At 47.2% G+C, this 24,894-nt stretch overlaps 1 protein-coding gene across 1 annotated transcript in view; it reads left to right on the top strand.

Moving 5' to 3' along the window:
- The window catches only part of rab35b (RAB35, member RAS oncogene family b), a 93,846-nt gene that overhangs the window by 27,473 nt on the left and 41,479 nt on the right, over positions 1–24,894 (top strand). The window contains exons 2-3 of the mRNA XM_072498417.1: positions 11,551–11,601; positions 18,959–19,082. Of these exons, the coding sequence (XP_072354518.1) occupies positions 11,551–11,601; positions 18,959–19,082 (175 nt within the window). The remainder of the gene's footprint in view (positions 1–11,550; positions 11,602–18,958; positions 19,083–24,894) is intronic.

Here is a 24,894-nt window from a genome sequence, read left to right as displayed (position 1 = left end):
GACCAGGTAAGATTGAGGAAGGGGTGGGTAGGTCAGGTGTTTCACTCCGGGTTGGATGCCAAAAATCGGGGGGTGGCGATCTTGGTGGGAAAGAGGCTGTCGTTCGAGGCGTCGAGCATTGTGACAGACAATGGCGGCAGGTACGTAATGGTAAGTGGTAAGCTGCAACGGGAGAGGGTGGTGCTGGTCAACGTGTATGCCCCGAACTGGGATGATGCGGGTTTTATGCGGCGCATGTTGAGTCGGATCCCGGACCTGGAAGTGGGGGGGCCTGATAATGGGGAGGGGGGGACTTTAACACTGTGTTGGATCCGGCACTGGATCGCTCCAGGTCTAGGACGGGTAGGAAGCCGGCGGCGGCTAAGGTGCTGAGGGGATTTATGGACCAGATGGGAGGGGTGGACCCTTGGAGAATTGCAAGGCCGGGGTCTAGGGCATTTTCATTCTTCTCGCATGTCCATAAGGCTTACTCTCGGATCGACTTCTTTATTATGAGCAGGGCGCTGATAGCGAGAGTAGAGGATACCGAGTACTTGGCGATAGCCATTTTGGATCACGCCCCGCATTGGGCAGACCTGGAGCTGGGGGAGGAGAGGGACCAGCGCCCGTTGTGACGCTTGGAGGTGGGGTTGTTGGCGGACGAGGAGGTGAGTGAGTGGGTTCGAGGAAGCATAGAGAGATATCTGGAGGCCAATGATAACGGGGCGGTCCGAGTGGGGATGGTATGGGAGGCGCTGAAAGCGGTGGTTAGGGGAGAGCTGATTTCCATTATCGCCCACAAGGAGAGGAGAGAGCAGAGGGAAAGGCTGGTGGGGGAGATGGTGAGGGTAGACAGGAGGTATGCAGAGGTGCCGGAGGAGGGACTGCTGAGGAAGAGGCCTAGCATCCAGGCCGAATTCGACCTGTTGACCACCAGGAAGGCAGAGGTGCAGTGGAGGAAGGCCCAGGGGGCAATTTATGAGTATGGGGAAAAGGCAAGCCGGATGCTGGCGCATCAGCTTCGGAAGCGGAACGCAGCTAGGGAGATCGGGGGAGTTAAGGACAGGGGAGGGAGAGTGGAATGGAGTGGGATTGACATCAATGGGGTCTTCAGGGACTTTTATGAGGAATTGTATTGGTCCGAGCCCCCACGGGAGGAGGGAGGGATGGGCCGCTTTCTGGACCAAGTGAGGTTTCCGAAGGTGGAGGAGGGACTGGTGGCGGGATTGGGGGCCCCGATTGGGCTGGAGGAGCTGGTCAAAGGGATAGGGAGCATGCAGGCGGGGAAGGCACCGGGGCCGGATGGTTTCCCGGTTGAATTCTGCAAGAAATATGTGGACCTGTTGGGCCCGTTGCTAGTTAGGACCTTCAATCAGGCAAGGGAGGGGGGGGGGGGGGGTGCTTTGTTCCCGACGATGTCCCGGGCACTGATCTCCTTGATCCTGAAGCGGGAGAAGGATCCCCTGCAATGTGGGTCTTATAGGCCGATTTTGCTGTTAAATGTAGATGCCAAGGTGCTGGCGAAGGTCTTAGCCACGAGGATTGAGGATTGTGTGCCGCAGGTGATCCACGAAGACCAGACGGGATTCGTGAGGGGCAGGCAGTTGAACGCGAATGTGCAGAGGCCCCTGAACGTGATTATGATGCCGGTGAGGGAGGGGGAGGCGGTGATAGTGGTGGCGATGGATGTGGAGAAGGTCTTCGATAGGGTAGAGTAGGGTACTTGTGGGAGGTGCTGAAGAGGTTTGGGTTTGGGGAGGGGTTTGTTAGGTGGGTTAGGTTGTTGTACGAGGTCCCGATGGCGAGCGTGGCCACGAACAAGAGGAGGTCTGAGTACTTTCGGTTGCATCGAGGGACGAGGCAGGGGTGTCCCCTGTCCCCCCTGCTCTTCGCACTGGCGATTGAACCCCTGGCTATGGCACTGAGGGAGTCGAGGAACTGGAGGGGGTTGGTGCGGGGCGGGGAGGAGCACGGTGTCGCTCTATGCGGACGACTTGCTGGTGTATGTGGCAGACCCGGTGGGGGAATGCCGGAGGTAATGAGGATCCTCAGGGAGTTCGGGGATTTCTCAGGGCACAAGCTCAACATGGGGAAGAGCGAGTTGTTCGTGGTTCACCCAGGGGCCCAGGAGCGGGGGATTGGCGAGCTCCCACTAAAAAGGGCGGAGAGGAGCTTCAGGTACTTGGGGGTTCTGGTGGCCAGGAGCTGGGGGGCCCTGCATAGACTCAATTTCACGAGGTTAGTGGAGCAAATGGAGGAGGAGTTCAAGAGGTGGGGCGCACTGCCGCTGTCCTTGGCGGGTAGGGTGCAGTCAGTTAAGATGACGGTGCTCCCAAGGTTTTTGTTCCTGTTCCAGTGTCTCCCCATTTTTATCCCGAGGGCCTTCTTTGGGCGGGTCAACAGGAGCTTAACGGGGTTTGTGTGGGCGTGAGGGATTCCGAGGGTGAGAAGGGTGTTCCTGGAGCGGAGTAGGGGGGGGGGGGGGGGGGCTGGTGTTGCCCAACCTCTGTGGGTACTACTGGGCCACCAATGTGGCGATGGTGCGTAAGTGGGTGATGGAGGGGGCTGCATGGAAGAGGCTGGAGACGGTGTCTTGTGAGGGTACGAGTCTGGAGGCGCTGGCAACGGCGCCGCTGCCGTTCCCTCCAGTGAGGTATACCACGAGCCCGGTGGTGGCGGCTACCCTCAAACTCTGGGGGCAGTGGAGGCGGCACAGGGGGAAGTTGGGGCCTCGGTGTGGACTCCAATACGGAAGAGGGGACGTGGGCAGATGCCCTAGGGAGGGCGAACTCTTCCTCTTCATGTGCGAGGCTCAGCCTCATACAGTTTAAGGTGCTGCACAGGGCACACATGACCGGGACAAGGATGAGCCGGCTCTTTGGGGGTGAGGACAGGTGTGTTAGGTGCTCAGGGAGCCCAGCAAATCACCCATATGTTTTGGGCATGCCCAGCGCTGGAGGAATTTTGGAAGGGCGTAGCAAGGACGGTGTCGAGGGTGGTAGGATCCAGGGTCAGACCGGGCTGGGGCTCGCAATATTTGGGGTGGCAGAGGAGCCGGGAGTGCAGGAGGCGAAAGAGGCCGGTATTCTGGCCTTTGCGTCCCTGGTAGCCCGGCGAAGGATTCTTCTTCAGTGGAGGGATGCGAGGCCCCCAAGCGTGGAATCCTGGATCAACGATATGGCGGGGTTTATTAAATTGGAGAGGGTGAAATGCTCCTTAAGGGGATCGGTACAAGGGTTCTTAAGGCAGTGGCAACCGTTCTTGGACTTACTGGCAGAACGATAGACAATGGTCAGCAGCAGCAACACTGGGTGCGGGGCGGGGGGGGGGGTTCAACTCTATTTTTGTTTATTTGCCCTGGGGGATCTGAGGGGGTGTATATATTTGCTACGTTTGCTTTGTGTTAAACTCAGGGTGTTAATTTATTATTTATGTATTGGAGGGGGGGGGGGCACGGGGGTTGTTTTAATTTGTTCTGCATTTAATTTTATTGGGTTTCTTTTCCATTCTGTTGTTGATATTTTGAGAAAACCCTAATAAGTATTTATTTTAAAAAACTGCAATGAAGGTACTATGAAAATCCCCTAGTTGCTACACTCCAGTGCCTGTTCAGGTACACTGAGGGAGAGTTCAGAATGTCCAATTCACCTAACAACCATGTCTTTTGGGACTTGTGGGAGGAAACTGGAGCACTTGGAGGAAACCCCTGAAGACTCTGCACAGAGTCACTCAAACCCAGGTCCTTGGCGCTGTGAAGCAACAGTGCTAACCACGTGCCACCATGCAGTTACAGTGCAAAGACCACAGAAAATAAGTGGTGTTTGACATGGGTTCCAATCAGGTATTCCTTCACTGTCATCTGCCGATTGAAAACCGATGCTGCATGATTTACTGGAGGAGCTGACTTAACATGATGAGATCGGCATGCAGAGATGAATTGGTCTTGTTGGCGATAGTACAGAGGTTCCAGCAGAAGCCGTGTAGATGGGGCCAGGAATTAAATCTGGGCAGAGTCCCTTTTCTGTGAAGCTGTTTGTAGGATGGTAAACAGCAGCCTGAGATTTGTTTCAGTGCAGCAAGACAACATTACTGGTTACTCCAGCTAAGAGGTCCATGTCACACAACTCTCACCTCTCAACTTTGTCTTTGACAAGGGATATGTATCCCTTGTCTGGGTCCATGTAATAGTTAAATGTCTCGACTGTTGAAAGAAAGATTGCGACCCCCTTTGTCCCAGCAGACGAGTAGATTTTGGCCAACTTGGGTTATGAAATGCAGATGTTCTTTGTGTGGCTCTCTTTGTAGACTGCACAAACCAAATTCAATGTATTGTTAGTGGCTGTAATGATCTGCCAGTTTCCCTGATAGAGCCACATAGCTCGCAGATACACATGGATTTTGCCATTTTAAAATATCTTTGTCCAGTTTTTAAAAATTTAGAAATCGCCATGAGGATATCTCTATCTATTTGATAAAAGATATACAGTGAGGTTTTAGTCCCCTCACAACATCCATATCCTGCTTTGAGTCAATTTGGATAGGGAAGTTTCATCATTAAGTAGATAATAACTTGTACGCACAGCTTACCCTGTTTTATAAAAGTAGTTCGTCAAAATTCTCGATACCCTTCCTTATTGTGGATAGAGTTAAAGATTCTGGACTCGATAGGGAATGTTTGAGAAGGCCTTCAATACACTATTCAACAGGCAACATTCTGCGCATGCCCACTGAGTCTTCGAGAAGTCGCACAACTAACAAGATTCTGCACATCTGCATATTGTCCAAGGTATGTGAGCTGGTATTGCTTTATTTTGTTTCGCTGTTTTCAACTAATATGAGCGTAAAGTCTGCATAATGATGAGCAAATATGCATTGTGACAATTCCACTATCCCAAAAGGAAGAGGCAAACCATTACTTTGGAACAGAAATTAGAGGTGTTTCATAATGATGCTGGTGAGGAAGCGCCAACCACTGAGTTCATTGGACTTCTACCAATGGTGCACCTTCGAAAAGAGTAAAGAAAAGACGAAGATGAGTGACCAAAGTACTGCTACCCTTAAATGCTATGAAGATACCTGCAGCACATAAGAAAACATTGCAAATGCAAGGGAAGAGGTAAAACAGTCAACCATGAATGTTGTATAGCAGCAGTTCTTCCCTGAAGCTGCTCATGCCTCCACAGCTTCGCTAAACTAATTGAATCTGTTCACCAAGACATGGTGACTATGGCCAACAAGGTAGCATTTTCTGACGTGTATCAGGATAACATTGAGGAGATGCTGGAGTCTCGCAGCAGAATCATGCCTGACGAAGAGCTGATGCAGCTTGAGCGTGAGTGAGCTTTATCGGGGACAATGAAAAGGAGGAACAAGCAACATAAGTCAAGCAACTAACACTGCAACATATATTGGGGGCTTTCAAACTCATTGAAGGAACGCTGAAAATTTTCGAAGCCAAAAGGTCAGCAGAGAGATTCAAAGGGTCATCAGCTCCTATAGGGATTTGTACCAAGAAAAGCAAAAGCACAAGGCTCAACAATCCATTCTTCAAACCTACAATTCACCAAGATGTGCAGATACCAGAAAGTGCAACAGAAGTCTTCCAGTAACTCCTTCCCATCTCATTTGAGTGTTAATTGTTTTTGTGTATTGTGCTTTTTAAATTTTTGAATAAGGTGTATTTTAATGTTAGGTTAAATATTTGTGCTGAAAATCTTGAATTGGGAACACATTTCCTTGTATTACATTTTGACTAGGAAAACCTGCTTCGGTGTAATAGTTTTGATTAAGCAGTGATTTCTGGGGACTGCTACTAAAAACCGGGTAATACTGTACATTTGTGAATGGAGAGGATTCTTGTGTCAGTTGCCTATTACAAGTGATGGCTAATGGAAGAGACTGGGATGAACAATTGTAATTTACGATTCAGTGGCTACAATCTGACCCTAATTTTCTGACTGCGCACCAGCTTTCAAAAATGTCGATGACAGTCTGATTGGGTTTCACCATTTCAGGTTTCATTATTGAAATTCTTAGCCACTAAATTTATTCCCGTGCTGCCTACTCTGTCCCAACAATCTTTGAATTTACCAGCTGCTGAGCATTAAACAGCAAGTCTGCTCAATGCCACTTTTAAGCATGGTAACTGTTAAATAGCTGACTGTTTAATGTACATCAGCTGTTAATATTCGAAGCACAAGAAATGAGAAGTTGCAGCCTAATTTTCAACAGTGACTTCTTCGTTAATTTCTTGGAAGAGGTGAAAACATCCATCATGCATTCTGGGGAGGGTGGGGGCTGGTGCGACAGTTCCATCGGTCCCAAATTAGTTTGCTTACTGAGACTTTATCTTGGTAAAACCACAATAGGAAAATTTATGTACATTATAATGACTTTATTATAACAGGTTCACATCATAAGTGAGTTTCCACTGTTGTAGAGCACTTCCATTTCCTGGAAGTTTGGCTTGCTTCTCCTGAATTACACTGTTATCATGGTTTGACTTGGTGGCACAGTGGTTAGCACTGCTGCCTCACAGCAGCAGGGGCCCAGGGTCAATTCGGACCTTGGGTGACTGTGTGGCATTCTTCCTGTGTCTGCGTGGGTTTCCTCCCACAGTCCAAAGATGTGCAGGTTTGGTGGATTGGCTATGCTAAATTGCCTCTTCATGTCCAAAGATGTGTAGGTTAGGTTAAGGGGTTATTGGGATAGGGCCAGGGGAGTAGGCTTGGGTGGAGTACTCTTTCAGAGGATCAGTGCAGACTCGGTGGGTTGAAGAGCCTCCTGCACGGTGGGGATTCTATGACTGCTTGGCTTGTTTGTTCGAGAGAAAACGCATTTATAGTGCTTTACCACAGCCGCCCCTCCTGAAGTGCAGTTATTTATTGCTGTATAAATAAACGTACCTTGGGATCATTCTTGTGTTAGTAGCTTTAAGAAACCATTTTCTCCTGTCATGAGAAATCAAATCTATTGAATACATGACAAAAGATATGCAGGTGCCATTTTCACATTTTGAGCTTGCTTTACTAAATGTGAATGTTCACGCATTTACGTAGGTGTGGTTTTGTAGCTGGAGTAATTGGCTAATATATCGTTTGGTTGAAAGACCAGCTTTCTGCTTGTTTCTGGGCTCACAGTGCATGTTCCTACTGAGAAAAAACAAAACAAATGTTTTTCATGCTTCCTTAAGCACCATTGATGTACCACCAATTGACGACAGACGAGGAGTCGGGAGAAAAACTGTGGCTTTAATCAGCTTAAAGACACCTGCTGGCAGCCGGTCCCAGAATGAGGGCAGGGCTGGAGGTTGGCCACAGTCTGAGCCAGCAGGGACAAGCCCAGGCATGTAACAATACAACAGTACAATACAATACAGTGGTTTACCACATTTACCCCCTGTTTTAAAAAAGAGTCCGGCGGGGGTGATGTGGACGGGTTGAGTTATAGATCGAGTCTGTCGGGGGCTTTGACTTTCCGCTGTGACTGCCTCAGTCCCGGCTGTGGTGTGGATATTGGTGTCGGATGAGATGTTGAGGCCTGCGTGTTCAGGAGCGTGTCGTCTTCTGCGTCTCGTAGCAATGGGGGGAGACGGTGTAGGGTCGGGGGTAGTGGTGATGGTCACTGCGGAACCTGCAGGTGCCAAATCCCGAAGGGAGACTGTGTCTTCCCGTCCGTCTTGGTGTGCCACGTAGGCATATTGGGGGTTAGCATGGAGAAGAAGGACCTTTTCGACCAGACTTATGGCTCCTCGCATGCTTCCGGAGGAGGACGGGCCCTGGGGCCGTCAGCCAGGACGGAGCGAGACCCCTGAGGTGGACTTCCTGGGGAAAACAAACATCCTCTCATGAGGGGTCACATTGGTGGCGGTACACAGGAGCGACCGGATGGATTGGAGCGCATCGGGAAGGACCTCCTGCCAGCGGGAGACGGGGAGATGTCTAGACCATAGGGCAAGAAGGACGGTCTTCCAGACCATCGCATTCTCCCTCTCCACTTGTCTGTTACCCCAGGGGTTGTAGCTGGTAGTCCTGCTTGAAGTGATGCCCTTGCTAAACAGGAACTGACGGAGCTCATCACTCATGAAAGAGAAACCCCGATCACTATGGATATAGGTGGGGAAACCGAACAAGGTGAAGAGGCCGTACAGTGCCTTGATGACTGTGGCAGAGGTCATGTCAGGGCATGGTATGGCGAAAGGGAAACGCGAGTACTCATAAGTGATGTTGAGGAAGTACACGTTACGGTCAGTGGAGGGGAGGGGCCCTTTGAAATCAACGCTGAAGCGCTCGAAGGGGCGGGAGGGGAGGCCTTTACCAGGTGTGCTCTGTCTGGCCGATAGAAGTGTGGTTTGCACTCTGCGCAGACCTGGCAGTCTCTGGTCATGATCCTGACCTCAATGGAGTAAGGCAGGTTGCGGGCCTTGATGAAGTGGAGGAACCGGGTGACCCCTGGGTGACAGGTCATTGTGGAGGGCCCGAAGTCGGTCTACTTGTACGCTGGCACATGTACTGCGGGATAGGGCATCTGGGGGCTCATTGAGCTTCCCAGGTCGATACAAGATATCATAATTATAGGTGGAGAGTTCGATCCTCCACCTCAGGATCTTGTCATTCTTGATTTTGCCCCGCTGTGTTATTGAACATGAAGGCAACCGACCGTTGGTCAGTGAGGAGAGTGAATCGCCTGCCGGCCAGGTAATGCCTCCAATGTCGCACAGCTTCCACAATGGCTTGGGCTTCCTTTTCGACAGAGGAGTGTTGAATTTCGGAGACATGGAGGGTACGGAGAAGAGAGCCACGGGCCTGCCCGCCTGGTTGAGGGTAGCGGCCAGGGCAAAGTCAGAAGCATCACTCTCCATCTGGAAGGGGATGGACTCGTCTCCTGCATGCATTGCGGCTTTAGCAATATCTGCTTTGATGCGGTTGAAGGCCAGACGGGCCTCAGCCGTCAGGTGAAAAATGGTAGATTTAATGAGTGGGCGGGCCTTGTCTGCATAATTGGGGACCTACTGTGCATATACAAAGAAGAACCCCAGGCATCTCTTCAGGGCCTTGGGGCAGTGGGGGAGGGGGAGCCCCAGGAGGGGCCATGCGGTCGGGGTCGGGCCCTAGGACTCCGTTTGCCACAATGTAGGCAAGGATGGCTAGGCGGGTTGTGCGGAAAACGCATTTCTCCTTATTGTATGTGAGATTAAGGAGCTTGGCGGTGTGGAGGAATCTTTGGAGGTTTGCGTCATGGTCCTGCTGTTCATGGCCGCAGATGGTGACATTATCCAGATACGGGAATGTGGCCCGCAGCCCGTACTGCTCAACCATTCGGCCCATCTCCCGTTGGAAGACCGAGACCCCATTGGTGACGCCGAAGGGTACCGTGAGAAAGTGGTAGAGGCGGCCATCTGCCTCGAAGGCAGTGTATTGGCGGTCCTCCGTGCGGATAGGGAGCTGGTGGTACGCGGACTTCAAGTCGATAGTGGAGAAGACTCGATACTGCGCAATCTGATTGACCATGTCTGATATGCGGGGAAGAGGGTACGCATCGAGCTGCGTGTACTGGTTGATGGTCTGACTGTAGTCGATGACCATCCAGTGCTTCTCCCCAGTTTTGACGACCACCACTTGGGCTCTCCAGGGGCTAGTACTGGGAGCGAGAGGCTACATACGTTGAGGGGGGGGTGCAGGAGTCCATTGAACTCCAGGGTAAGACTTTTGAGGTGGCACTGGAAGTCGAGACCTAGTAGCACGGCAGCGCAGAGTTGTGGGAGGACGTAGAGTTTGAACCCTTTGAACTCAAAGCTCCGTACTGTAAGGGTTGCAACACAGTACCCACAGACCTCCACGGAATGAGGTTCGGAAGCCAGGGAGATTTTCTGGGTCACGGGTAAGATTGGGAGGGAGCAGCGCCGTACCATATCTGGGTGAATAAAACTCTGTGCTCCCGGAGTCAAACAGGCAGGCCATCTCGTGACCGTTGATCCGGACTGCCATCATAGATTTGGCGAGGTGATGAGGTCGAGACTGGTCGAGGGTGATGGAGGCGATCTTCGTAAGGTGGGTGGGCCGATCGGATGAGCAGGGGTTCCGGGAGGCGGCGGGGCGAATCAAAGATGGCGGCCCCTGCGGGTGGCGGCAAAGATGGCTGCCCCCACGGGTCGCATGTAGCGGGTGGCGTTGAAGATGGCGGCCCCCATGGGTCACACGTGGCGGGTGGCGTCGAAGATGGCGGCAAATATGGGGGCCCCCACGGGTCGCACGTGGCGGGTGGTGTTGAAGAAGGCGGCCCCCACAAGTTACACGCAACGCTGCTGGGCTTACAAACAGGTCGGGCCTGGCAGACTTTAGAGAAGTGGCCCTTGTTACCGCACCCGTTGCAGATCGTGCTCCTCGCTGGGCAGTGTTGCCTGGGGTGCTTACACTGGCCACCGAAGTAGCCAAGGTAGCCATGAGGGTGCCTCGTGGTCGGAGGTGTCGGAATCCAAGTTGCAGAAGGCCACTTCTAATGAGTCCAAAATCCGTACTGTTTCTTGGAGGTAGAGTGTACCCCCTTCTAGTAGGCGTGGCGGATGTAATTCGATTTTATGCCTGCGACATAGCGACTCTGTGCTCGGCAACGGATACCGCCTTGCAACTGCAGTTCCGGCCGAGTACCCGCGATGCGCGCAGAAATTCAGCTTGCGATTCTCCGGGGCCCAGTTGCCTCGTGGCAAGGAGATGCCTAGCATACACCTCGTTGACTCCCTCAACATACTGTCCTTTCAACAGCGCTATCGCATCCTCGTATGTGTCCGCGTCCCTGATGATAAGGAATACTTGCGGGCTCACCCAGGAGTTGAGGATTCGCAGCTTGTGGGTCTCGGCGATCGCGGAGGGTTCGACGTACGATTCGAAGCAGCGTAGCCAGTGTTCAAACGTAATAGTGGCGTCGGCTGCTTGGGGGTCCAGCTCCAGGCGATCGGGTTTTAGCGATGGATCCGTCTGAAAATTTTAAGCTGATTAAATTGATGTACTATCAATTGACGACAGACGAGGAGTCGGAAGAAAAACTGTGGCTTTAATCAGCTTAAAGACACCTGCTGGCAGCCGGCCCCAGAATGAGGGCAGGGCTGGAGGTTGGGCACCTTTATACATGAGCCCGAGGGGAGGAGCCAGCAGGGACAAGCCCAGGCATGTAACAATACAACAGTACAATACAATATATATTCTTTTAATTTGGGTGATTTGCAACAGAAGCTCCCTGTCAACCTGGAGCTGATCAGTATTGTGTCTCAATTGTGGTCAGATTCCTCTTTGTATTTTCATGGCAGTGCTAGTCGCCATGGTAATAGTGCAACAATTAAGTTTCCCTTCCCTCTTTGAGCACTGTTGTTAATGTTGAGAAATTACTGGGTTTTTGGTTTGTGTGTGTTAAACCTTTGCAATCTTGCTTCTGCCCTTCACCAGATTGTAATTGGGTGGGGATCAGTGAATTTCTGCTTTAAAATGGTTAGCATCACTGGTGTGATTTGGTTCTAACTCCAAAGTTTGATTTAATTGAGTACGGTCTTCCTGACTGGCTTGCTCTGTTTTTTTGCAGGTGTGGGGAAAAGTAGTCTGCTGCTGCGATTCGCAGATAATACATTTTCAGGTAAGCACACTGGGTTTGTCCGATTTATATTTGTGGAGTTCTGTGACAATGCACGGTTTTTCATTCCTGTGCATGCTGGAATTTCTCCGTGACAATAATTGTTATGGTTTCCAAGCAAGTTGATTTTTCTCTTCTCCATTCTCTTGTTTTCTGTTAGCCATGTTAGCCTGAGCTTCAAAAGTTGTGGGTTAAAATCTTAATTCCAACTTGCGCTCACGATCCAGGCTGACACTCCAGTGCAGTCCCGGGAGACCTCTTGTTTGCTTCCTCGTGTAGATGTTAAAGATCCCATGGCACTATTCCGGGGAGGAGCAGGATTATCCCTTAACTGCTATCAATAAAAGAGATTACCTGCTCATTATCACATTCCATTTGTGTGAGCTTGCTGTGCTCCAATCGGTTACTGGGGTTTCTACTAAAACATTGACTATACTTCACTGCGGTGTGTTTTGGCCCATTGTTGGAGGCAAAGCATGAACGTGCGGTTCCTTCTCCTATTCTGCTTTGTACTTCCTTTTACTATCCAAATATCTGCAGCCCTGAACCCTCTGATTTATTAAGATGAGCAAAACACTGCAGATGCTGGAATCTGAAACAAAAAACTGGGAATGCTGTAAAAATTCAGGTCTGGCAGCATCAGTAGGAAAAGAGAAACAGTTAACATTTTGAGTGCTCTTGACTCTTCATCGGAACTAAAAGATAGGGAAAATATGTTGGATATTATACTGTAGCTGGGAGAGATTGCACCAAAGATGTAGCAATCTTAAGTTCAGACAGGTGGCTTGATGTGGGTGGAGAGGTTAGGATAGAGGAGAAAGGTCTCCGTCAGTGTTGAGTGTGGAGGGCTGTAACAAGCCTAATTTGAAGATGAGATGCTGCGGTTACCCAGTCTGCATTTGGTTTCCCCAGAGTCGGTGAGACTATTGAGAGCAGCGAATACAATAGACCAAACTGAAGGAGTTGCAAGTGAAGCACTGCATAGCCTGAAAGGAGTGTTTGGGGCCTTCAATGATGATGAGGTAATGGGGCAGTTGGTGCAGCTTCTGTTATTGCAAGGGAAGGGGCTGGGGAGTTGGGTGTGGTGGAGGAGCATACCAGGGCGTAACGTACCAGGGCGTCACAAGAGGGAGTGGTCCCTGCGGAATGCTGTACACTATCCAACACACTTGCGTTCTGACGAAGAGTCGATAGGACTCTAAACGTTTACTCCATTTTCTCTCCCTACAGATGCTGCAGACCTGCTGAGATTTTCCAGCATTCTCTGTTTTTGCCTCCGATTTATTAGTCATTTGCTTCATCGGTTTCCATTAAGTTGAGTCCCTGGCATTGATGTCCAATGTAGGATCTTTCTCCAACCCTACCTTTCCAAGCTGATTCTGTTAAATAATCTACTGCACACTTCTGCTATCGAGTCAGAACCACTCTTGGCTGATTAGGCTGTCTTGGTGTAAACTTGTGCGTACACTAATTGTGAGTAGGCAGAAGTTGACAATGGGGCTGGGGAGAAATGAAGGAAGTGGATTGAGTGAGAATCCCTTAGTTGGTGCCAGTTTGCGGTATTCAAGCTGCTGGGTGTGGCTTTCAATAGATTTTTAAAATGTCAGGAACTCTGAACTCTAAATTACCATGGATCCATACCAGCCATCAAAACACACCATTGTCCTGTTGTTTATGTAGTTCCATTTTATTCGTAACAATGAAGTCTGATATCTCTTGCAAACCACATGAAGCAAGAGAGGGCTTGCATTTTAGGATGCTTGTCATGACCTCAGGACTCCATCGCAAGGATTTCATTGCCTTGTCAATACATCTGAAGTACTTATTGTTGTAAATGTATGGAAACAGAACATCAAGGCCCACAAAAAGTAATGATCTAAATGAATAGATAATCTATTGGTTAGGGTACTGGAAGAGCTCGCTACACTTCCTTTGAAATGCGGCCATGGGATCTTTTGCACCCACCTGAATGGGCAGCCAGGATATTCGGGTTTAAAATCTCCTCCATGCGGGCAGCATGGTGGCACAGTGGTTAGCACTGCTACCTCACGGCGCTGGGGACCCGGGTTCCATCCCAGCCACGGGTCACTTTCCATGTAGAGTATGCGCATTCTCCCTGTGTGTGCGTGGGTCTCACCCCCACACCCCAAAAAAAGATATGTAGGATAGGTGAATTGACCACCCTAAATGGGGGCAGCACGGTAGCATTGTGGATAGCACACATGCTTCACAGCTCCAGGGTCCCAGGTTCGATTCCGGCTTGGGTCACTGTCTGTGCGGAGTCTGCACATCCTCCCCGTGTGTGCGTGGGTTTCCTCCGGGTGCTCCGGTTTCCTCCCACAGTCCAAAGATGTTCGGGTTAGGTGGATTGGCCATGCTAAATTGCCCATAGTGTCCAAAATTGCCCTTAGTGTAGGGTGGGGTTACTGGGTTATGGGGATAGGGTGGAGGTGTGGACCTTGGGTAGGGTGCTCTTTCCAAGAGCCGGTGCAGACTCGATGGGCCGAATGGCCTCCTTCTGCTCTGTAAATTCTATGATCAATAAATTGCCCCTTAATTGGGGAAAAAATGAATTGGGTACTTTTTTTTTAATTAAAAAATTTAAATCTCTTCTGTGCTCGATGGTCAAGGGTCAATGTGGGTCAGGTTCTCAGTAGCTCAAATGTGTCAAACTGGGTGGTGGTCTTTGTATTTGGAACAGCTCCGATAAAGAGGGCTTGCACTTTTCACAGCATCAGGCAGTTCCTAAAGACCCTTACAGCTGATGGAGTACTTTGGAAATGTAGTTACTCTTATGATGTAGGCATAGAAGATGACAGTGAGAACTGTGTTGCCTTTTTTTTTTTTAAGTACAGTGAATAGCACAGGGAGCTCCAGCTACCTGTATGCTACTGGTATAGAACAAAACAAACAAAGAACAAAGAAATGTACAGCACAGGAACAGGCCCTCCAAGCCCGTGCCGACCATGCTGCCCGACTAAACTACAATCTTCTACACTTCCTGGGTCCGTATCCTTCTATTCCCATCCTATTCATATATTTGTCAAGATGCCCCTTAAATGTCACTATCGTCCCTGCTTCCACTACCTCCTCCGGTAGCGAGTTCCAGGCACCCACTACCCTCTGCGTAAAAAACTTGCCTTGTACATCTACTCTAAACCTTGCCCCTCTCACCTTAAACCTATGCCCCCTAGTAATTGACCCCTCTATCCTGGGGAAAAGCCTCTGACTATCCACTCTGTCTATGCCCCTCATAATTTTGTATACCTCTATCAGGTGTCCCCTCAACCTCCTTCGTTCCAGTGAGAACAGACCGAGTTTATTCAACCGCTCCTCATAGCTAATGCCCTCCATACCAGGCAACATTCTGGTAAATCTCTTCTGCACCCTCTCTAAAGCCTCCACATCCTTCTGGTAGTGTGGCGACCAGAATTGAACACTATACTCCAAGTGTGGCCTAACTAAGGTTCTATACAGCTGCAACATGACTTGCCAATTCTTGTACTCAATGCCCCGGCCAATGAAGGCAAGCATGCCGTATGCCTTCTTGACTACCTTCTCCACCTGTGTTGCCCCTTTCAATGACCTGTGGACCTGTACTCCTAGATCTCTTTGACTTTCAATACTTTTGAGGGTTCTACCATTCACTGTATATTCCCTACCTGCATTAGACCTTCCAAAATGCATTACCTCACATTTGTCCGGATTAAACTCCATCTGCCATCTCTCCGCCCAAGTCTCCAGACAATCTAAATCCTGCTGTATCCTCCGACAGTCCTCATCGCTATCCGCAATTCCACCAACCTTTTGTGTCGTCTGCAAACTTACTAATCAGACCAGTTACATTTTCCTCCAAATCATTTATATATACTACAAAGAGCAAAGGTCCCAGCACTGATCCCTGTGGAACACCACTGGTCACAGCCCTCCAATTAGAAAAGCATCCCTCCATTGCTACTCTCTGCCTTCTATGGCCTAGCCAGTTCTGTATCCACCTTGCCAGCTCACCCCTGATCCCGTGTGACTTCACCTTTTGTACTAGTCTACCATGAGGGACCTTGTCAAAGGCCTTACTGAAGTCCATATAGACAACATCTACTGCCCTACCTGCATCAATCATCTTAGTGACCTCCTCGAAAAACTCTATCAAGTTAGTGAGACACGACCTCCCCTTCACAAAACCGTGCTGCCTCTCACTAATACGTCCATTTGCTTCCAAATGGGAGTAGATCCTGTCTCGAAGAATTCTCTCCAGTAATTTCCCTACCACTGAAGTAAGGCTCACCGGCCTGTAGTTCCCAGGATTATCCTTGCTACCCTTCTTAAACAGAGGAACAACATTGGCTATTCTCCAGTCTTCCGGGACATCCCCTGAAGACAGCGAGGATCCAAAGATTTCTGTCAAGTCCTCAGCAATTTCCTCTCCAGCCTCCTTCAGTATTCTGGGGTAGATCCGATCAGGCCCTGGGGACTTATCTACCTTAATATTTTTTAAGACACCCAACACCTCTTTTTGGATCACAATGTGACCCAGGCTATCTACACCCCCTTCTCCAGACTCAACATCTACCAATTCCTTCTCTTTGGTGAATACTGATGCAAAGTATTCATTTAGTACCTCGCCCATTTCCTCTGGCTCCACAAATAGATTCCCTTGCCTATCCTTCAGTGGGCCAACCCTTTCCCTGGCTACCCTCTTGCTTTTTATGTACGTGTAAAAAGCCTTGAGATTTTCCTTAACCCTATTTGCCAATGACTTTTCGTGACCCCTTCTAGCCCTCCTGACTCCTTGCTTAAGTTCCTTCCTACTTTCCTTATATTCCACGCAGGCTTCGTCTGTTCCCAACCTTTTAGCCCTGACAAATGCCTCCTTTTTCTTTTTGACGAGGCCTACAATATCACTCGTCATCCAAGGTTCCCGAAAATTGCCGTATTTATCTTTCTTCCTCACAGGAACATGCCGGTCCTGTATTCCTTTCAACTGCCACTTGAAAGCCTCCCACATGTCAGATGTTGATTTGCCCTCAAACATCCGCCCCCAATCTATGTTCTTCAGTTCCCGCCTAATATTGTTATAATTAGCCTTCCCCCAATTTAGCACATTCATCCTCGGACCACTCTTATCCTTGTCCACCAATACTTTAAAACTTACTGAATTGTGGTCACTGTTACCGAAATGCTCCCCTACTGAAACATCTACCACCTGGCCGGGCTCATTCCCCAATACCAGGTCCAGTACCGCCCCTTCCCTAGTTGGACTGTCTACATATTGTTTTAAGAAGCCCTCCTGGATGCTCCTTACAAACTCCGCCCCGTCTAAGCCCCTGGCACTAAGTGAGTCCCAGTCAATATTGGGGAAGTTGAAGTCTCCCATCACCACTACCCTGTTGTTTTTACTCTTTTCCAAAATCTGTCTACCTATCTGCTCCTCTATCTCCCGCTGGCTGTTGGGAGGCCTGTAGTATACCCCCCAACATTGTGACTGCACCCTTCTTATTCCTGATCTCTACCCATATAGCCTCACTGCCCTCTGAGGTGTCCTCTCGCAGTACAGCTGTGATATTCTCCCAAACAAGTAGTGCAACTCCACCTCCCCTTTTACATCCCCCTCTACCCCGCCTGAAACATCTAAATCCTGGAACGTTTAGCTGCCAATCCTGCCCTTCCCTCAACCAGGTCTCTGTAATGGCAACAACATCATAGTTCCAAGTACTAATCCAAGCTCTAAGTTCATCTGCCTTACCCGTAATGCTCCTTGCATTAAAACATATGCACTTCAGGCCACCAGACCCGCTGTGTTCAGCAACTTCTCCCTGTCTGCTCTGCCTCAGAGCCACACTGTCCCTATTCCCTAGTTCTCCCTCAATGCTCTCACCTTCTGACCTATTGCTCCCGTGCCCACCCCCCCTGCCATACTAGTTTAAACCCTCCCCCGTATAGGGGGTCTAAAGGAAGAATTCTCAAGTTTAAGTCTATTTAATGGTCCTGCTACATTTAGGTTTCGGTATGTGTGAAGTTTATTAATAGCTAATTGATCAGTGTTTGGGCACTTCTCTTTTGAGCCTTCACAAAATGTTGCGTGACCTCATGGTTGTGGAGACACACACACTAAAGGTCACAATTGAATGACATTCTGTCATATCGATAGCACTTTTAATAGTCTGCACAATTATTGATCCAGTCAAATTAATGCATTCTGATGCGAGCATTTCCTCACTACAGTGTACTCCCACATGCAGGAAACTGTTGTGCACGCTTTAATGAACCACCTCCAACATGATCAGTATGTGCAATGTACAGAAAGGGACCTTTTTAAGCTTTGTTTTCCCAATGAATTCTGAAACTAATAGTTGTGCCTTTGTCCTGTCTAAATATTACTGCCTTCTCTTTCCCTTTTCCCCATAAAAAGACAAACCCCATCCTCCAGCACCGTGGGGAAGAGACTTTGTATGACAATACTACACGAGAATGAGCTAGATGATTTTTGATCGACTATACTCTTTCAACGCTAATCTGTTTAATAGTTGAGCTGATGGATTTGGAAGAGTACAAATAATTTTTGTTTTTGTCGAATTTGAATGCAGTCAATGCTAGTACACTTTCTTCAGAAATTATATCTGCTGTTTTAATGATGCTTCAGAATTCTAACCTTGCTCCGATGTAAAGCTACACCATGTTGGCATTACTCATTACACCAGTCATCCACTTCTGAGGCCTCTTGAGTTAGAGGAATATCTCTCATGCTGCTGGGAGGAGTTCCAGTTTGGCAAGAAATATCATGATTGGAACAGAACATCTCGCTCGCGCACTCTCCTCCTTCTCATGCATGTGTAATGTCCAGTGTCAAAATTGCCCAGCTGTTGCCTTCACCCAGTCATCAGAAGGTCAACTTTATTTTTGAATGGTATAAGCCTCTTTGTGCCCTGTATGGTAAAAGGAATGCTGATATGTAAACATAAAGTAATAGCCTACCACAAGCTGGAAATATGCTGTATATAGTAGAATGTTAAAGGCCTAACTCCTCATCTCAATTTAAGTATTGGCCATAAGGGTGGCGCAGTGGTTAGCACAGCAGTCTACGATGCTGAGGACCTGGGTTCGATCCCAGTCCCGGCTTCACCCCCACAAACCAAAAATGTGCAGGTTAGGTGGATTGGCCACGCGAAGTTGCCCCTTAATTGGAAAAAAATAATTGGGTACTCTTAAAAAAAAATTTTTTAAGTGTTGGCCTTGAGAATTGTGTTGCCCAGAGCTAGTTTGCATTCCATACTGAGGGTCATCTCTGTCTGCAACATAGGTGAGAATGTTTCTTCTTGTCTTGAATTTTGAGCGATCACGCTTTTTTTCTTTATGTTTGCAGGCAGCTATATTACCACAATAGGGGTAGATTTTAAGATAAGAACTGTGGAAATCAATGGAGAGAAAGTAAAGTTACAGATCTGGGACACAGCTGGGCAAGAACGATTTCGAACCATCACCTCCACGTGAGTTCAATTTCCACCCATCCCACATCTGGATCGAATCCTGTTGCCTCTTGCAAGTTTTGTTTTATTGGTTATCTAATAGAGCAGTCAACTGCTTACATGCTGTGGCTTAGGCCAGTTTGTTCCATTGTCTGGCACACCTACCTTTGTGTAGAGAGAACCAAGAAAGTTCAGAAGACAAAACAATTGTTAATATATTAGTCTACAAATTGGGTGTGCCCATTTCCACATGGAAGTTTGTAAAATGGTTAATCAGTGTGCATTTTACATTTTTCTGGCAAGGAAAACATGCATGTGATGTCTGGAGCGTGTGACTGAATGTGAAATTAGGTGCTCTTGGGAATCAATTTTTTTTTTCTTTCTCTGTAGGGGTTACTTGACAATTGTCAGTAATCCTAAAAATCAGTTCATCCAAAAAGTGCAAAGTGATTTGATTTCCTAAGTCACAGTAAAAAATTCCTGAGGATTGGAGTACTCAATTATTTACCTCCAGCCTTGTTGCTTGCACAAAGATAGGGGGCTGGATTCTCCACCCCACCACGCCACTTTTCAGCCTCGACCCGCCGGCGGGATTCTCCATTAGGCCGGCCGATCAATGGGGTTTCCCATTGTGGGGCAGCCCCACGCCATCGGGAAACCCCTGGGCACCGGCAAAATGGAGAATCTCGCCCAGGAGATTTTTGGTCCATGTTGAACCTCTTCCAATGGTCGTGCTGCAGTACACTATCCGGCATAAGAGAACATGGAAGTACCAATCCAGAATTTCAGTCAGCGCTTTCCTAAAATTGACATGTCTTCATGTATGCTTTACTTTGTGATGGGGTATCTTTCATGGTACACCATTGATGGCGGCGTAGTTCTGAGTGCATTGGAAGGCTTGGTTTCCAAATCTCAAATTTCCACTTGTCTGTAATTCTGTAGCAATGAGAATCTGGTAGCACTGATTCTGCAGCTGACTGAACCAGCTGCTGGAAACCATGAGCCACAGTTAATAGACCTTAATTGATCTGTCCCCTTGGCTTTCGGGAACTGAGAGATTTGACAAAACGGCATTGACGCTCATAATATTCTTTCCACTAGTTATTGGCTTTGTTACTAGCACTTGCCACTCAGAAGAAATCAGGTGGCATATAAATGCAGCACACTTTCCAAGTTGTTAAATTGTTATGTATTCTACAGAGATTTCAACATGATCTTAAGGGTTTCTGTTTGGTCAAAGATGTTCAGTTAGTTTTGGAAGATTATGGCAATTGAAGAAACCTTTACATCTTTCGTGGGATGTGGGCATCGCTCATTTGTTGTCCATTCCTAATTACCCTTGAACTGAATGGCTTACGAGGTAATTTCAGACGGCAATTAAAGCCATCCACATTGCAGTGAGTCTGGGGTTACATGAAATGAAATGAAATTCGCTTATTGTCACAAGTAGGCTTCAAAATGAAGTTACTGTGAAAAGCCCCTAGTCGCCACATTCTGGCGCCTGTTCGGGGAGGCTGGTACGGGAATTGAACCGTGCTGCTGGCCTGCATTGGTCTGCTTTAAAAGCCAGCTCTTTAGCCCTGTGCTAAACCAGCCTGTAGGCCAGACCACAAGGATGGCAGATTTGCTTCATTAAAGGATGTGTTTTTACAATAAATCAACGATGATGCATGCTCGCCATTACTAAATCTAGCTTTTCAATTCCAGATTAGCACTTTCATTTTTAATTCCACCAGTTGCCATGGCAGGATTGGGATCCTTGTCCCCTGGAAGATTAATCTGAGCCTCTGGATTAATTTGGCATTACCACTACACCACAGTCTCCCCCAATTACATCTTTAATTTCAAATTTTTGTCATGGAGCATAGAATTAGATCTTTGGGCATTGTCCGATATTCAACCTATATCTAGGCCTTTTTGTTTTAGTCACACTTCTCATTGTCCCTGGAAATGTTTGTATTCTGATCCATTGTGGTGCCGTTTTCTATGCTGCTGAAAGTTTGTGAGACACTTTATTAATGTGCAATCGCCACTCTCAGTAACTTAATTGCAGTGTAAATGTCAGCCTACTTGTGACAATAAAGATTATTAAAAAATTAATCTATGCTGCAAATAGGATTTCTATATAATATTCACTTGTACATAGTGACTGGATACCATCAGTCCCTTGAGATTGTTCCACCATTCAAGTAGGTCATGACCGATCTGTATCTTATCTAGCCAACTTGATTTCTTAGCCCATGATATTGTCACAAAATCTGCTCCTTTTTAAATTTACAATTGACCTTGTCTCAACAACCTTTGACACTAATACTTAATGGCTTAGCTCTAATTTTAAGCATATGCTCCTTTATTCTGGGCTCCAGCAAGTTGGCTGAAAAGATCTCCTCTTTATCAAGCTGCATTTTTTTCTGAACACACGGGTGAACAGACACAGGAATTATCTTGTGTGTTGCTAAAATTTGGGAACCCAATATTTAAGTAAACTTCATTAGTTGAGAGTGATGCTCTCAATACGTTGTGGAACTAAAGCATTTGTGTGATAGAGTTGGGCAAATTAAGGTGTATGTTAAAAAGCAAATTACTGCAGATGCTGGAATTGGAAACCAAAAAGAAAATGCTGAAAAATCTCAGCAGGTTGGGCAGCATCTGTAGGGAGAGAAAAGAGCTAACGTTTCGAGTCCAGATGACCCTTTGCCAAAGCTTTGACAAAGGGTCATCTGGACTTGCAACATTAGCTCTTTTCTCTCCCTCCAGATGCTGCCAGATGTTGTTCTCTAATTTTGGAGTTTGGTATCTTGGTACAGTTTGTATATGCCATTATTTATTGTATTAGATGATCACATTTGGTACCAGTTGTTTTAGTAGTGATTGGATTCAGTTGTATATTGTTCTGGGGGTAATTTTAGGTGGAAATGTGAGAGGTGATGAGGGAGTAAAGAGACTTCAAGGCGATTTAGACAAATAGAGTGAGCAAGTACATGGCAGATGCAGTATAACATAGATAAATGTGAAACTATCCACTTAGGACAGAGAAACAGAATGGCAGAGTGCTATTTAAATAGTGATCGATCTGAAAAGCTGATGTCCAAAAGGACCTGGGCGTACACCAGTCACTGAAAGCAAGCATGCAGGTACAACAAGCAGTTCGGAAGGCAGATGGTATATTGGCCTTCAATGCAAAGATGTTTTGAGTCATCCAGACTCCCCGTTAGCTCCCTTTTTTCTCTCCACAGATGCTGTCAGATCTGCTGAGATTGTCCAGTATTTTCTGTTTTTGTTTCATTGCAAGGATGTCTTACTGCAGCTGTACAGGGTCTTGGTGAGACCACATCTGGAGTAGTGTGCACAGTTTTTGGTTTCCTTCTTTAAGAAAGGATATATTTGCCATAGAGTGAGTGCAGCCAAAGTTCATCAGATTGATTCCTGGGGTGGCAGGATTGTCATATGGGGAGAAGTTGAGTTGACTGGGCATGTATTCACTGAAGTTTAGAAGAGTTGAGAGAGGATCTCATTAAAACCTGTAAGATTCTGACAGGCAGGACAGACTGACTGGATACAGGGGTGATGTCCCCTGGCTGGGTGATCTGGTGTATTTGCTTTGTTTGGCCCCTTGTTCTGCACTGTAATCAATCACTTTGTCGATGTACCATTTGTCAATGTTCTCTGTTGATTATTCTCTTCGTCTACTATGTATGTACTGTGTACGTTCCCTTGGCCGCAGAAAAATACTTTTCTCTGTACTTCGGTACATGTGACAATAAACCAAATCAAATAGAACAAGTCATGGTCTCAGGTTACAGGGTAGGACATTGAGGACTGAGATGCAAAAGGGTGGTGAACATGTGGAATTCTCTACCGCAAGGTTGTGGAGGCCAAGTCACAGTGTATTTAAGAAAAAATAGATTTCTAGACGTTAAATGCATCAAAGGGTATGGGTAGAGAGTAGAGTTATAGCGTTGAGATAGAGGAACAACCACAACTGTGTTGAATGGTGGAAAAGGCTCACCCTTATTTTCTATGTTTCTAATTCACTGTGTTCATTTTGGAATAAACCCATCCACCTGACCCCGAAGCATTGCAAGGCTCGATTCGGTAATATACTGTGTTTTGGGTTTTGTGACATCACTTCCTATGGCAGCCTGGTTTAGGACCACAGACAGGAAATTATAGGTAGAATGAAAGTAGTTTTAGCAGCAGCTCAAATTGTTGCTAACAATGTTTTAACATTTTTTGATTCACAGTTGGTAGTTTCCATTGACTGCCTCTCTAACAAAAATGTTAATTCTCTTATCTGTATAAGTGCCCTTTAACAGAAGGTTTGAAAGAGAGTGGTGTAAATTGGCTTTAAGTGGTTATCTTGAAACCATGCCGTTTTTAGAATAGCTCTGGAAAGATTCCAAGTGTGTTCCCTGGTAGATTATCAATTCTGATCTCTTCACTGGATGATGAGGAGAAACCGATGGCCTCTGAGCTGTTAGCATTTCTGAAGACTGCCATTACAATTTGAGGCCAAACTCTAGACCTGCTTGCAAATAGTTTGGTACCCGGGTGTAGCTTTTGTGGTTTAAATCTATGGTTTCCCAACTAATCAGAGTCCATCGGCAAACATTAGCTCACTTCTGATATAAGATCCTGGAGAGCACCCCCGAGTTTAAGGGAAGGTGGTTTATGCAGTGACCTTGTTTTTGGCACTTTAGTGAAAAGTCAAGGAGTTACCCTCATGTCAGCAAACCCATGACTGGTTGGAAAAACAGCATTTGGAATTTATAGTTGACTGTAATCCTTGTGTAAGAGAGACTGCCTGATGGATCTTTTTTTTAAATTGGCTGCATGGTCCATTCCCTCTCTTCCTTCGTCTCTAGGCCTCCCCACCCAGACAGGATTGACTACCTTTAAATCTAAGTTCCTAATTCATGCCCTGTCTGTATTGGTGACAGCATTTATGTTACGCTGCAAAAGATGAGAACTGCACCTTTTACTATGGTGTCGCGAGAAGTATAATTCGTTCTTGTTTGTTCAGCCGGTGTACATAATTGACTGCATTGCCTCGAACCTGGTTCTTTTAACAGATTGGTCATTGTCTTCTGGTTGTGTATTCTTCCCAACCCTGCGTTATGTTCTGGCCAAGCTTTGATCCCCAGCCAACATCCTTATTACATATGTTCTTCTATGTTGGTGATAAATTTGCACTTTAATCTGCACACTTCTAGTAGTTTCACCAAAATTGTAGTAGTAGATTTTATAAAGTTTTGTTTTTAAATGGGTAAAGATGTACAATGTCGCTTCAAATGAAAAGTACAGTTAAATGTTAACCTGTCTTTCTGATTCAGTGCTAATTTATCTGCGTTAGTTATTGTCTCATTTAAAAAATAATGATAATAGAAGGACAGCGAATAGGGAAGTTAAAGAACCTCGGTCAATACAGTGCCTTAGACCTTCGGATGTGTCAAAGCAACTTGCAGCCAATTAAGTACTTTTGAATTCTGGTCAATATTGTAATATAGAGAAACAGGGCTGCCAGATTTTTCACAGCAATTAAATAAATGATCAAATAATCTGCCTGCTGGTGATGATTGGGAGATTAATATTGACCTGGATATTGGGGATAACCCCCACTCTTCAAAATAGTGCCATAGAATCTTTTACATCCACCTGAGAGGGTAGGCTGAGCCTCGGTTTCGCATCATGTCTAAAAGGCAGCATCTGTCACATTGCTGAACTCCCACAGGATCAACCTAGATTGTGAACTCGAATGTCTAGAGTGGGCTTTGAATCCATTACCTCTTGGCTGTGAGGTGAAAGTGCTCCCACCTGAACTAAGGCTGATAAA

Source organism: Scyliorhinus torazame, chromosome 1 (assembly GCF_047496885.1).
Source record: "Scyliorhinus torazame isolate Kashiwa2021f chromosome 1, sScyTor2.1, whole genome shotgun sequence".
Lineage (NCBI taxonomy): Eukaryota > Metazoa > Chordata > Chondrichthyes > Carcharhiniformes > Scyliorhinidae > Scyliorhinus > Scyliorhinus torazame.
The sequence above is the reverse complement of the archived record's forward strand: the minus strand, read 5'-3'. Positions and strand labels throughout refer to the sequence as shown.